At 39.8% G+C, this 15917-nt stretch overlaps 1 protein-coding gene across 1 annotated transcript in view; it reads left to right on the plus strand.

Annotated features, from left to right (window-relative positions):
• LOC111159122 (glutamate decarboxylase like 1) overlaps positions 1-15917 on the plus strand; it is a 185775-nt gene that overhangs the window by 91025 nt on the left and 78833 nt on the right. The window contains 1 exon segment of the mRNA XM_022521539.1: positions 8919-8970. Coding sequence (XP_022377247.1) covers positions 8919-8970 — 52 coding nt within the window.

Here is a 15917-nt window from a genome sequence, read left to right on the forward strand (position 1 = left end):
TTTCTTTTTCCAGACTGGGAGTTGTAGGGGTGCTCCATGCAACAGCTGTCTGAAAACTCAGTGTCTTAAAACAGCAATTATTTATTCTCAGACATCTGCAAGTGGGCCGGAGGGTCTTTATCCCAAACTATGGTGGCTGTAGGGGTGGGCCATCTACTCCCCACATGCTTTTCCTCTTCTTTGGATTGACAGGAAGCCAGAATGTGTTCTTGTGATGGAGATAACAGAAGATCAAGAAGGCAAACCCCATTATGCAAGCTGACTTTGAAAGCCTGATTGTATCATATCTATTGGCAATCCAATGGCCAAAGCAAATCACCTGGCCAGCCTCCATGTCAAGAGGCAGGGAATACAATCTGCCTTTTAGCAGGAAGAACTGCAAAGTTACACAGTATTGAACTTGAAAATGATACAGCCAGTTTTTTATGAGCAAAATGGGTTTACTTGGGAATGGCAGGGGAATTGCAATTCGGGACATGCAAACTACGGCAAACCATAAGCAAGTCTGGAGAACAAGGGAGATGAGCTGGCTTATGAAGGGGAAAGGGGGACATCCAGAGGGGTTGCTTGAGGCATAAGTCCATTGGATAAGACAGAGAGTGATGGCTTCTCATTGGCTGGTAGTATGGCTTCTCATTGGCTGAGCCTTTTGCTAGACAAAGAGAAAATCTTCCCATTTGCTGTGGTAGTTAAATAGGCTTCTTCCTGTTGGAAAATCCAAGGTATGCCTCTTCCTGTTGAGGTCTGCAATTGATGTCGAGTTGGTGGGGCATGAAAACTTCATCTTCAGGGCTTCCTGAGTCCATTTCAAATGAGGTTTCCTTTATTCTTTTTCATTATGGCTTGGATATAAGGACAGGTAAAGAACAGGCTTTGGTATTTTCAGAAGATTGTTAGAGAAGTTGGCAATTCTAGTGATTGTGGTTTAAAAAGTAGTTTAAAAAAATCTATAAATACGTATCATTTAGGACTCTTTAGGTGGCAAGCAACAGAAACAGTAATTCAAGATACTATGAACAAAGAAAGGTAATTTATTATGCCATGTTCCTTATAAGCTAGTATGATGATGACTTCTGGAATGACTTATCTAGGGGCTTAAACGATATCACCAGGCCTCAATCTTTCTCCATCTTTCAGGGTTGCTCTTTTTTATGTTGGTTTATTACTATGGAGGAACATGGCTACCTGGAGTGTAAGATCTCTAGCTTCTGTCATTTCAGGTTCAAGTTCAAGGTCCAAATGAAAGTGCTCCTCTCTCAACAATCCTAAAGAAAGTTTTCATATCTGAATGAGCCAAATGTCCATCTGTCATCAGTCACTATTGTCAGGGAAATGTGTTACTCTCACTGATCACTCTCAGTCACATGCCATCCCTTGGCATTGGACAACGTCAATTCCTCCTATGGAAAATATCCTGAAACTAGGTGAGGACTATATCTTTATTAGAAGTAAGGTTAATGTACTTCCATCAGAATTAGGGATATAATTACCCAATGGTAAGAAAAATGAAACTATCCACCATAATTATTCATAGTTTCTGTTCAGTTAAAATAAACGTTCAGAAAGCTCTGTTTCCTTTTTTTGTATTTTCTCATACTACTTAAGTGTGGTAGAGTCTCTGCATTATTTTATCTAAGCTGCTAAGTAATTCATTGACAGGTGTCTTGAAAGAAGGCTGGATATAAACATTTGATGATCATATTTGTTATAAAGTTAGCATTCATCTCAGGGTAGAATTTAATTTATAGTCTAAGGATACTTTCTAATTTTTGCAGAGAAATATCACAGGAGGATAAATGTTAACACTTCAATTCAATTCAACAAACACTTATTGTTTGTAAATGTTTGTCAAGTTGAATTGAATTGAATTAACATTTCAGCGAGCATCACTGCAGACTCTGTGACCTATATCTAAATATTTGGAAAAATAATACCTCCTCTTTCCCACTATTACTCATCATAGTTTTTTGGTTTTTTTTTTTTTGCCTTAACTTTTCACAGTTTTTATTAACCAGCCCTCTCTTCCTGGGGTGGGCAAGGTCATCCTGTTCTCCTACCCCCAATGCCAAGCAAATGTTGAGTCCTTTTCTTTTTCTTTTTCTTTTTTCTTCCCTTTCTTTTTTCTCTTCTTTTCCTTTTTTCTTTTCTTTTCCTTTTTTCTTCTTCTTTCTTTCTTTCTTTCTGAGAGAAACAGAAAGACAGAGAGTGGGAAGAGTAGGGCAGAGGGAAAGAGAGAGAGAATTTTAAGCAGGCTTCATGCCCAGTGCAGAGCCTGGTGTGGGGCTCAATCTCACAACCCTGAGAGAATGAGATGAGCCAAAATCTAGAGTCAGATGCTTAAACAACTGAGCCACCCAGGTGCCCCTATTTTTATTTTATTTTTGGCTGAGCCCTTTTAGACATGCCACTTGGAGAGAATATGAAATTACAAACTTAGAGAAAGTTTCTCTAGGATTAAGAACTATATCAAGTTGGCAACATAAGTATTTTTATGATTTTATTTATTTTCAGATTGGCTAATTGGTTTGTGGTTCTGCTCTTTAGAAAAAGAGAAACGTTTTCTTAGCGCTGGGATCTACTCTGTTTGAACCCATGTACGGCAGTGTCTTGGAAAACTGGCTCTCAGGAGGAAGACACAGAAGCCCCAGTTTGTTACGTCTGTCAATCCCCATGGTGTAAATATTCCCACTGTGTAAAATTGCAAGCTATCAACAGTTTTGATTTATGAAATTCCTAAATATTTAACAATGGGCTCTCACTAGCCAGTCCATAGTAGCTCTGGAACACCACTGATTAAGTGAGCCGGTGTAATCAGTTCAAACCACTGACTCTTGAGAGTTCAAACTCCACTGGGAACTGACTGTAGGCCACTGACTTGAAAAATGATTCTCATCTGTGTCCAGATGGCATAATGTCTATAATCACAGAATTAACATTGTTTTGTTTCCAAAGAGTATAATTTCCTTCAGCAGATAAGAATTAACAAAGTAAAGCCACACATGAGAGTTGTGTTACTATTTGAGCTGCGCACCTATTACCAGCAGCTTGTACAGCCAAGACACCCATCCCTAGACCCTCTGTCAGATCTCTCAAATACTGGACAGGCTGGGCAGCTCTTTCCCCACTGACCTTGCAGGAAAAATTGCTCTGACTGCATAGAAAGAGTATTTCCATGTTTCTGAGTCTAAATGGAGCTTAGTTTTGAAATTTGTATATTGACCTTAAGACCGAAGGACCGGAGTTTGATGGAATAATGGTTTGCCATCCCCCTGATCAGAGATCTTGCTCTTTTCCCTTGGGAACGCAAAAGCAGATTTTAAAGGACAAAGATTCCTATTTAATAAGTTGTCAGAATCTAGAAAAAGAAGGGGAAAATTAGTGCCTGGAAGAGCTCTAAAGCCTTTACTAATTACCATTTGACCCTCATCATTCCAATTGCCAAGAGAACTCTTATCTCAAGAAATATTAATGACTAAAAGCTTGCTTTCTCCTTGGGTTGTTTGAAAACCAGTGACATCAGGAACTGAAAAACAGCAGGCAATTATGAAGCATAACTGAAACACAGACGGCTGGGGTTTAAAACCACCTCAGCACCAGGCAGGTGACTGTGTACCCCTGGTATCTGCTTAGGAAAGTTGAAAATGTTTCCCAATGCCCAGGGCTACCTGTTGCTGGGGGCACCTTGTAGGCCTCTGCTATGGCCCTCGGGTTAAATGGTTATTCAGTAAGAGGTAATTTTTCAAGCAAGCCGAGAAAAGTCATGTGTGTAAATCTTTTCAACAACAACAAACAGCTCAAGAATTCCCATTCGGCTACTTGGTTAGATATCTAGTGTATCATTTATCTAGTCTCTTGACACACAATCTCTGTAATCTCTCAGATGGCATTCATTTCACCGACTTGCATGAATACTGAGGGATTTATTGTTTTCAGTGTGGAAAAGGTGAACAGTTACCCAATGGCACTTCCGTGCTTGTGTATTTCTCTAGGTGACGGGAGAGGGGGAGTCTAGAGGGCTACGGAAGGGCCAGTGTTTTCATTTTATCTTTATATTGGTAATTTTTAAAAACCACAGTTGCAGGAGAACGTAGCATGTAGGTGTTTGTGATGAATCACACGCGTCGTGCAATATGTTCTAATATATGCAGAGCATGCGGAAAGCAGATGGAGAAACCTCTCAGGAGTTCTGGAGGCTCCGTGCATCAGAAAGAAATTTCAAATGAGGAGGTGAGACTGGGAGAGAAGGTTGGTCCAGAGTGTTCCAGGGAGACTCCGAGTAGCTGAGGAAGGAACTGGAAAGGCTGCTTCCAGAAAGGAAAGAATATCCTACAAAAGGACAAATTAAAGGCAAAAACAGACCTAATAACCGAGCAAATCAGAGAATTGAGAGTCTTCGGGGTTGGAAGCCTATTTGTAAGCAAAGGAAAGGGAAGTGTTTGGGAACAAGATTAGCATTAATATCTGCTTCAAAATCAATCCAGAATCTTCATACAATGAGTTTTTGTACCCGGTGGGATTGGTGAAAATTCTTGCTAATGTGTAATTTTTCGCCCTCCCTTCTCTCTTTTTGCTAAGCTTGGCAGGAAGCAAAGTTTTTAAAAGCTATTGTTGTTTTTTGAACCCATTTACCTGGATGCCTTTTGGTAGAAGTGGTTCCTGGTTCCTGCATTATATCTCCAAACTCAAATGTACATCTTTTTCTGGTTTGTACCAGATAAGAAGAGGTTTTTTTGGTTTTTTTTGAAATGTATTTTATCTTTCGTCTGTTTTCATGTATTGAAAAGAAAAATTGTGAGGAAAAAATCATTCCTATGAATGTGGGCAGAAGTGACTCAAACCTCATTTGGATTCCCTCCCCCAAACTCCTTGCACTTAAACTTTTATTTAAGAAGAGAGGAAGGTACCTTATTGAAAAAGCACTTCTCAGCTACCATCTCCGAAACTGCTCTCTGTGGGATAATAGACTTCCAGAAGATCTTAATGAATGTTCTTCCAAAAAATGTTTCCATGCTCAAATATGTTTGGAAAGTGCTAACTACTATGTTATTTCTCTTTCGGAGCTACAGCTTTCCTGAGGGGGCCTGTAATAGAGAAACCTTTTTAACTTTGTTTTTAACATTTTTAACATGCAGACACTGTTTCTTATTCACCCAACAGCCATTCTCCCCCTTTTTCTTACTAAGAGAACCTTGATTTTATTTAGGTAGCAATAGTATAGCTGGGAACAGTGGTCTAAGCCAATCTCCATTGCCTGTAATGAGTTTAGGGGTAAGTATATGACTCAGCCTCAGTCCAGAAGATTGAGGAAGAATTCTTTGGAGGCTTCTGGGGAAAATACTCTTACCTCAGTAGAGAGAAAGGGAGAGGAAAAGCTTTTGCTCCAGCCCCCTTCTTTTTTTTTTTTTTTTTTTTTAAAGATTTTATTTATTTATTTGACAGAGATCACAAATAGGCAGAGAGGCGGACAGAGAGAGAGGAGGGAGCAGGCTCCCTGCTGAACAGAGAGCCCGATATGGGGCTCGATCCCAGGACTCTGGGATCATGACCTGAGCTGAAGACAGAGGCTTTAACCCACTGAGCCACCCAGGCGCCCCCCCCTTCTTGAACACGCGTTGAAGGCTCTGATACTTGGAGTATGGCACCCATCTTGAGAACATGAGGCAAGTCATTAGCACTCTAAGCAAGGCAGGCTGAAATGGTAGAAAATGCCTGGTTCTTGATGACAGCATTGAACCATCCAACCAGTTCAATAAACATCCTTATGTGGGGTGCCTGGATGGCTCAGTGGGTTGGGCCTCTGTCTTGGGCCCAATGGTCTCAGGGTCATGGTCTCAGGGTCCTGGGATGGACCCCGCATTGGGCTCTCTGCTCAGAGGGGAGCCTGCTTCCCCCCCACCTCTCTGTGCCTGCCTCTATGCTTACTTGTGATCTCTCTCTCTGTCAAATAAATAAATAAAATCTTAAAAAAAATAAACATTCTTATGAATTAAGCCAAGTACTCTACTAATTGTAGACAAAAATAATCGAACTGGCATGCCCAGCATTGCTCACATTTATTTGGCCGTTGAACTTTTTTATGTGGGAGACTTATGAACATGGGTTGGCATGGAGCATAGTCGGGGGTTCCCGTGTAAGTCTTTTAATGTAGTTATAATAGCAACCCTTCACCCGAATCACCTCTACTCTCAACTCACCTCAAGTGCTACACTCTGTGCTTGAGAGTGGCTTCAGTAGGGACAATGGCCCTGACACAAAGCCTGGGTCCCCATAAGTAGCAAAAAGCAGAGTTTTAACTGAAATGATACAGCTCTGTTTTAGGATGCCTTTCTCTTGGGAGCAGCATTAGCCAATTTGACAGAAATAGCCTAAATTGAGACTTTTGTGTAAGTTTCCCACAGCCATCATCTGTTGGGGAAGGATTTGACTCACCTAGTCCCACATTTCTATTGCATACAAGAGGAAACTGAGGCAGGCTCAGGGAAGCTAAGGAATTTGCCTAGAGTCACAAAGTTGATGAGCTGCACAATTAGAATTTTCTAGAGCCAGTCCCAGGATTTCTGGAGGTGCAAAGCTTTTCCATAGCCTCGTGGTGTCCAGGATTAGCATAGGCTTCCTCAGGATGAGGTGTGGTATTGCTTTGGAATTTACAGATTGCCTGTATGTGTTTGTGGCTGAGAAGCTGAAAAAATATGGTTCCCAAGCTTTCCTTGTATTGACAGGGATTGTATTCGACTATTATATTTGTGCTTTACATTTTTCTTTTTTAAGTTTCCTTTCAAAAATTACAGGGGGACCTGGGTGACTCAGTGGGTTAAGCCTCTGCCTTTGGCCCAGGTCATGATCTCAGGGTCCTGGGATCGAGCCCCACCATTGGGCTCTCTGCTCAGCAGGGAACCTGCTTCCTCCTCTCTCTCTCTGCCTGCCTCTCTGCCTACTTGTGATCTCTGTCTGTCAAATAAATAAATAAATAAACCTTTAAAAAAATTACACAAGTAACCACATCTCTGCAACTTTGCAAAGAAATATAAGAAAAGAGTTGTTAACTACCCCATTGTATTCTATATGTCCCTTCCCCAGGTAAACACTAAGAATTTATTGTGTACCCTTCCATTCTTTACTCTGTGGGGGGGATATATATGGAGATAAATAGATAGATAGATATAGAGATATCTATCTATCTATCTATCTATCTATCTATCTATGGATACAGGGATAAGAATTACTTCTGCATTCTTTTTGATAATTTCTTAAAAAGCAAAATCATATTATTGACATTTCTCAATACCTCGCTTTCATCTCTTGCTAATACATCATGAGCATCCCTGTGGTTTAACTGAAGTAGATGTAATTCATTCTTTTTAATAGCTGTGTCATATGACATTGTGTTGCTATAATATGTTTTATTTTACCATTTGCCAATTTCTAGATTTTAGTCTTGTTTCTGGTTATTTTGTATGAAATACATGCACACATAGATTTAGGTAGAATTACATATATGCATGATTTTACTTAATTCTTTTGAAATAACATTTGTGGTTAGAAGAGCAGATTGTGTTGTTTCAGTTTTCTTGAAATTGAGGTCCAAGAAAAACATTTTTGTTGTCTTTAAATATTAATTTAATAAATATTGTTTAGTGACATGATCATATTGCATGTAATTTTTTTTAAGATTTATTTTTATTTATTTTTTAGAGGGAAGGAGGAGCAGAGGGAGCTATAGAGAGAGATCTAAAGTAGTCTCCATGCTGAGTGCAGAGCCTGGTGCGGGGCTCGATCTTACAACCCGAAATCATGACCTGAGCTATTATCAAGAGTCAGATGCTCAACCAACCGAGCCATTGCCCTTTCCTGATAATTATACCATAATTTCATATGATGAATGGATCCTAATTTTCAAAGCCAATCCTCATTCCTGGGTGTTATGTTTTTTTCTTTCTTTCTTTCCTTCCTTCCTCCCTCCATCCCCTTTCCCACCCTCCCTCTCTCCTTTTCTTCCTTCCTTCCTTCCTCCCTCCCTCCTACTTTCTTTCTTTTCTTCCTTCTTTCTTTCTTTCACTGTTACTTATAAAATCACAAAAAATTATTTTGGCAAGTATATTTTTGTCAATACCCTTGATCATTTTCTTACATTTTACCCCCAAATCTGAAATACTAGGTCTAGGGTTATGAACCTTTCAAGGCTCATGATCAAATCATTTAAAACCAGTTATTTTGAAAGGCTCCTCTTTTCATATAGACTATAACCAAGCCCAGAGGAGAGGTGCCCATGTTGCTTTACTCTATGTTCTCAAAGTTCTTTTCATCTTTCCTTGGTCATATTCTGCATCTCCTGTATCTGTGCCTTTTGTTTATGGCATAACAATTCTTTTTTCCTTGACATTGGAGATGACTTCGTAGACATTTTGTCAGTGGCCACAGCCCACTTACTTTTAACATGATGCTAATGATCAGTCCTTTTGCCCTCTGTCCTGGCCTTGGAATAGACAATGTCGAGCTTCCTTGATCTTAAATGAGTTTACAGGTAAGACTATACACCAAAAGCCAGCTAGGTAATATAAGTACATGTGTTAAATCCCCGTCTAGGACATGAATGTGAAACCCACATGGTCAGAGATGTATCTCCAATCTATTTTAGGTGGTTTTCATACTGGGGTTAAAGTCTGATGCTAACATGAGGGATAAATGTCACCTCATCCAAAAGATGTATCTTTCACTTGGGCCCTTGGGGTCTGCTGTGGGTTCAGGGATATCTGTCTAAATCCATGTTTATCCCTATCCCCCTGCCCTTCCTTATTTCTAAGCCTGTATTTCTAAGCCTTATCTCTGCATTCTGAAATAACAGTATTTTTGTGTTTCACTCGTTCTCATGGAATTGTTGGATGCTGGGGTATAAATATTATTGTGTCTTTCATTTTTAGGTACCTCGTAGAAGAAATCAAGAAAAGAGAAGGATTCAAGCTATTGCTGGAAGTAAGTGATTATGGAATTGTGCTCGTGATTTTGTCAGTCAACAGGGATGAAGGTGGCAATTTTCAAATCTGTTATATTTCATTGGTTTTTGTGTTGCAGACTTAGAAACAAGTCATTAGCTTAATTCATGGAGTCCATTATGTTAATTTACTCTATTAGTGAGTATTTTGCCTTTGTTGGATTCGCAAAGAACACACTTGCATCTAAGAATTGAAAATTAAAGTGCTCAATAATAATTACCAAGGATAATACTGAATAAATATATAAATTGCATGATGATTGTACTGTGAATATTCAACTCTGCAATAGTGGTGCCTACATGTGAAAAATCAATTAAGTGAATGTACAATAATGCATATAGTTTTCTCTTTTTATAAAATAATGAGAGCATATTAGCTTTGGAGCAATGGGAAAATAAGTCATTTCGTGGTTGGACTGTTTGCTATTATATAAAAATAAAATGGTTGCAAAGATAGAGAATATTGGGTTTTTTCCCTAAAATATATAGAAATTATGAAGAATCTTCTTTAATTCTGATTTTTAAGAAATATGAAGTGTGGGATGTTCTCTTAGATCTCCTTATAGCACATATTTTATAGCAATTTTTAAAAAACATTTTATTTGTTTATTTGACAGAGAGAGAGATCACAAGTAGACAGAGAGGCAGGCAGAGAGAGAGGGAGAAGCAGGCTCCCCACTGAGCAGAGAGCCCGATGCGGGGCCCAATCCCAGGACCCCGAGACCACGACCCATGCCAAAGGCAGAGGCTTAATCCACTGAGCCACCCAGGTGCCCCTATATAGCAATTTTTAACCTAATGTAAACATCAGCTAGAGATTGCAACCTTAGGAACTTTTTCATATGTAAGTAATCTGCCTAACTTTTGTCATTCATTTATTCAGCAAGATTTATTGAGCAATTACTATGTGCCAGGCACAGTTCTAGGTACTGCAAATGTAAGACAGGGAAATTCCCTGCTCTGGTGGTGCTTATACTCAAATGGCAAGTGACAGGGAATAAACAAGCAAATTAATACCTAGCAAACTTTAGGTAGTGAGATGTGCTAAGAAAACAATAAAGCAGGTTCATGGGAGAGAATTGAGTATACAAATAAGGAGAGTTATAGATGTGGCAAGTTCTGTAATAGAGACAGGGGTGAGATACTGGAATGACAAGGTGGGTGGTGGTGGGGTAGCCTGTTTCATTTGGGGCATGCAGCTAGGGCTCTCTGAGGTCTTTTTTTTTTTTTTTTTTAAGATTTTATTTATTTATTTGAGAGAGAGACAGTGAGAGAGAGCATGAGCGAGGAGAAGGTCAGAGGGAGAAGCAGACTCCCCATGGAGCCGGGAGCCCGATGCGGGACTCGATCCCGGGACCCCGGGATCACGACCCGAGCCTAAGGCAGTCGTCCAACCAACTGAGCCACCCAGGCGTCCCACTGAGGTCTTTTTTTTAAGCCGAGACCTGACTAATGGTAAACAGTATGTCATGTGGACGTCTGAGGGAAAGATGTTCTAGAAATCAATAAACAACTACAAAGGCTTCCAGCTGAAAAGAATTTTATGTGTTTGAGGAACCAGAAGAAGAAATATTAAACGAGGGGCAGGGGTGCAGGTGGAGAGGTGGGCAGAGACCGAAGCTGGTGGAGTCAGGCGGGTCCTGGTTTTGGCTTTTATTCTAAGTGTAATCATTAAAGAAGTTTTATGGAGACAGGAGTCTGAATTACATTTTATTTATTTATTTTTTAAACTTTTTTTTTTAAACTTTATTTGTTTAAGAGGAAAAGAGAGAGAGAGAGAGAAAAGGGGCAGAGAGAGTGGAGCCCGACATGGGCCTTGATCTCAGGATCCTGAGATCATGTCCTGATCTGAACTCAAGAGTCAGATGCTTAACTGACTGAGACACCCAGGAACCTCTCCCCACCCCAACACCCCCCACACCCCCCACCGAATTCCATTTTAAAAGATGATGCTGGGTGTCCTGGAAAGAGAGGAATGGGGCAGGAGGGAGGATGTGAAGGGCGGCCAAGAAAAGGACAAATCAGACCAACTGAGATGCCGTTGCTGTGGCCCAGGTGAGGTATGGTGACAGTCCTTCTATCACTATCTACAAAAGAGTCCAAAGTTCCTGAAAAACAGGGACATGAAGGAACTTGCAAAGATAACAAGAAAAACCATATTTAAATGACTTTCTGGTAACATCCCAAAGAAGCAAAAAGAAAATTTAGAGGATGGGACATTCTACAGGATAGCTGACCTGGTTTCTTCAACATTCCGTGGTGTGAAGAAACATTAAGGAGGAGGGAGTGACGATCACCGGGATTCATAGAGACTGAAGAGGCTCACTAACCACGTGCAACATGTGGGGCTGATGGAATCCCAGTTGGAACGATTGTGAATAGTAGATTTTTCTTTTAAAGATTTTATTTATTTATTTGACAGGCAGAGATCACAAGTAGGCTGAGAGGCAGGCAGAGAGAGAGGAGGAAGCAGGCTCCCTGCTGAGCAGAGAGCCCGACTCGGGGCTCGATCCCAGGACCCTGGGATCATGACCTGAGCCGAAGGCAGAGGCTTAATCCACTGAGCCACCCAGGTGCCCTGTGAATAGTAAATTTTGAAACAGCTGGGAAATTTCTAATGTGAAAATGGCTATTGGATAATACCAAGGGATTACTGATAATGGTGTTAGGTCTGACAATGGCATTTTGACTACATAAGAAAATGTGTGTATTTTTAAGAGATGCACACTTAAGCACACAGAGGGTAAAACAACAGCTCTAGGATGACTGGGAGTTGGAGTCCGAGTGACTTTTTAAATATTCTTGAGTTTGAGTTGCCTTCTTTATTTCCCTGAGGTTGAGTTTCCCTCTGTTTTTACAAGTTTGAATTACTTTCTTTATTTCTCTGGCTGCGGGGGCCATGGTGCTTATGGAAAGTGCTGTATACCTTGGAACTACTACAATCTTTTGATAGAGCTGAAAGAAAAAGTGACGAAAAAAAAGGTGAACTGTTTTAGAAGCTATTTATATATTCTTCCTAAAGGCTTAAAAATGAAGGGAGGAAACTCGCACCATCATCTTTAGGGAATTGCAAATATTCACAACCTTGTAATGCAAGTGAAGGTGGGTTTTCATCCTCAGGCAGCCTCCTGTCCTGGCTATTTTATCTATGGGAGCCAATGGCCCCAAAACAGTGAAGGTAGCTTTCTCAACGGTACTCCAGAACTCCTTCTTACAAGGGTAGTTGTATGTGATCTGCATTTGCCTCTCTTCTTTGTGTTCCATTTGGAGAAATAATGTAAATTTAGACCTTGAATCTCACATATAAATGTCAAGGCAATTACCCCTTTTGTTAACAAATGCTTACTTTGGATTGATTAAATATAACCCTAATGCATACTTAAGAGGAGAGAGATTTGATTATAGTCTGTGAAACTAAGTCTTTCAGTTTAGGAAAAATGAAAGCCTATAATTATATATATATATATATATATATATATATATTTATATATTTTTGTACATATAAAATTTTACTTATATTATATGTAATAAATAGATTTATAATGAATATATCTATTCATTCACTTTTTTAGCAGATAGAATGTTAAGTGGAATATTGAAAACAGGAAATAAACACAATAAAACCGAGTATCCAATACTTGAATATCTTTTCCTGAAAAGAGCAAAAGTAATGCATTATCTTCTTGAAGATGATTGAAAGTTATCACTTCAAATGAATTCTACATTATTCATAGGCCCCTGAAAATCATCTCTCTGTTTTTCTGTGTGAAAACTAAGATCTGATAGATGTTTTCCTAGAGGTACATTCATTCCTATACTATCATTCACATATTTTATTTTGATCTCTTGGGAGAGTCCTAATTATTCAAGTGTTTGTTTTTCTCTTCCTGAGTTTCACATTGGGAAGAATTATTTAGGTTTCACAGACTTGCCAGATTATCAAGGAGCTTCAAGGACATCTAGTCACCTTCTGGCTCAAGGCAGGAAACTTATCTTGACAGTAACCATAACAGAAAGTCAACCTCTTCCTGAACACTTCCTGTGTCAGACAATTCACAGCTCAGTCCTCCTCCCCCGACCTCTAATTATTCATATTCTATTACTTTTTGACCCCTACTATTAATATGTATCAAGCATTTTGCAATTTATAGTTATCTTTTTATCTAGTTTTATTAGATTGCAGCACTCTTCTAATTACAAAATCCAATGCACATTCTAAAATCTCCATCTTGTTGGACTTCTGTAGCATCTTACACCATTATCGATTCTTTCCCTCTTGAAATGCTCTTTTGTTTTGGTTTCTTTGAATTTCTCTCCCAGTTTTTCTCCTTTCCATGTGACTTTCTTTTTTTTTCCCTCAGTCTCTATGTGAAGGAGGTCTTCTCATCTGGGTACCTGGTTAGATAATATTTTCCACTCTTCTGTCTTTAGTTCTTCACTGTGTCCACATACTCCCCCTGAAATGTTTAATCCATTTCTAAACTTTGTTATCATTGACCTCAATAATGGCTCTATCCTTGTCTTGTCTTCTAAACTCTGGTCTTTTTTACATAGGCATGTCCTGAAATTTTCACTTAGACTCCCACAGGCACCCCAACTTCAGTATTTTTTTTTTTTTAAGATTTATTCATTTACTGTGGGGAGAGGCAGACGGAGAGAAAGAATCTCAAGCAAACCCTGTGCTCAGTGAGACCTGACATGGGGCTCCATTTCATGACATCAGCTGAAACGAAGAATCAGACCCTCAACCGACTGTACCATCCAGGCACCCCTCAAATTCAACATTTCTAAAGCTGAAGTGTAGCCATTCTCTTTTCCCAGATTCTACTCACTGGAACTATGATCCATCCAAACAAAAATCTTGATGTTGTCTTCACTATCTCCCTTCCCCTTCTCTTAAATGTATCTTGAGCCCTTTTCTCCACTCCTGAAGCCACTGCCTCAGCCTGGACTGACAACTCAGGTTGGCCCTGTCTCATAACTCGTTCCCTTCCAGTCTCAGATGCCCCTCCTACCCATCTCCACATGGCAGCCACGCTGGGGCCTTTCTAAAATGAAATCTCCTCCCTAGATTGAAACTCTCCCATGAGTCCACATTGCCTCAAGCCTAAACTCCCAAGCATGGCAGATGAGGAAGCCTTTCGTGAAGTAACGCTCATTCCCATGTCCATCCTCACCTCTCTTCACCTTGTCCTCTATCCATTCCAAATCCTTGCCATCCCTCTGTATACATGGACTTCTACATGTGCACTATTCCTGCTGCCAGAAATGTTTCTTATTACGAGAAATTTCTTTTGTAATTCTCATTCCTGTACCTAGTTCTATTACTAGTTGCTGAGTTCCCAGAGATGAGCATACAGTGTAAGTCATTTTTCTCATCATCACGTCTGGTCCAGTATCTAGAACCCAGAAAATTCTGCTTATTGAATTGAACATTTCAGTTATCCTTCTATAGACAGACTATAATTCTTGAACATTCCCCCTCAAATACTGTATGCAGAAATAGCGACGTGTCTCACCTAGTACAGATTTAAATGGAACTATTCATCTACTTGAAAAGGACATCTCTTTCTACCAAAATAGCTCCAGATAATAGTCGCTACGCTAATAGGGTGCCTGCTGTGTGCCAGATATAGTAGTAAATATTGGAAATAATCTCTGTGCTCATCAAACTGCCTCTGTGCAGTAGCTGATAGGATCTCCATTTCACAGATTAGGAAGCTGGAGATTAACGTGTTCAACACTTGTCTAAGCAAAGACCTACTGAAATTGGGATTCAAACCAAATCCGAGTGACTCTAAGACCCAGAGTTTTTGTGCTCCTCAGTTCTGCCTTTGAAATTTTTTAGTAGTTTCATCAGATATTTAAAATCAAAAAGCTTAAAGTCCATTAAAATCCACCATGGCCCCCTTTCTTTATTCTATACTTACATGATTACGTCCCCCTATCTGCTAGATTCTGCATTTCTACTTATTAAAATGCCTAGTGCTAGCTTTGTCTTTTATTATTATTATTATTGTGATCTAAAGATGTTGTAAGCAAAGGAGATGAACTTCTTTTGACGTGACATGGTTTTAGAAATGCCAGCTGCGATGTCTTGGTGACCTTTGACATTTTTCCCCAAGGGGTCTCCTATCACTTGCTCAGTAATCCTTGCTGGAATTGACCTCAAAGCTGCCTGCTTTATTTCTTAGACTGTATCTATTTTTTTCTCTTTGAAAATCAAGATAGAATGTGTCCATCTTTTTTTAGTGACACTTCTGTACTTCTCCATGAATTTTTAAATTTTATTTATTTATTTTGACAGAGAGAGAGATCACAAGCAGGCAGAGAGGCAGGCAGAGAGAGAGGGAGAAGCAGGCTCCCCACTGAACAGAGAGCCCGATGTGGGGCTCGATCCCAGGACCCTGAGACCATGACCTGAGCCGAAGGCAGAGGCTTTAACCCACTGAGCCACCCAGGCGCCCCTCCATGAATTTTTAAAGGTGTGACAATATTTTCACATCTACAGGTGTTTTTGTACCCTTCAATATCATTTGTCTTCTGTAGACACTTGGATTCCTTTTTATGCCTTCTCAATTTTACAGTGTTAGAATACATAGACTCAAGTGTTCCTAAATACCCAAGAGGTCAGGCTTTCCTATACAGGGGGAATGAAGTGGCATATGAACCGTTCTACTCTGAAAATACTCCTTAGTACTCTTAAGGCTCTTTGAAGAAAGTCACTTTATCAAATTCAAGCTGGCAAAGAGAGAGGAAAAACTCAAATATGTTCCTTACGAATATTCAAGGGGATATTTTTTCCAAATCTTAATAATTTTGGAAATGATGACAGTAAAGGTATTCCACCAAAGGAAGATCAAATTTCCTCCAATCAGATGATGCATCAAAAGGACTGCCCCGGGGGTGCCTGGATGGCTCATGTCAC

Source organism: Enhydra lutris, unplaced genomic scaffold (genome assembly GCF_002288905.1).
Source record: "Enhydra lutris kenyoni isolate GAN:26980312 unplaced genomic scaffold, ASM228890v2 scaffoldscaffold66, whole genome shotgun sequence".
NCBI classification, from domain to species: Eukaryota; Metazoa; Chordata; class Mammalia; order Carnivora; family Mustelidae; genus Enhydra; species Enhydra lutris.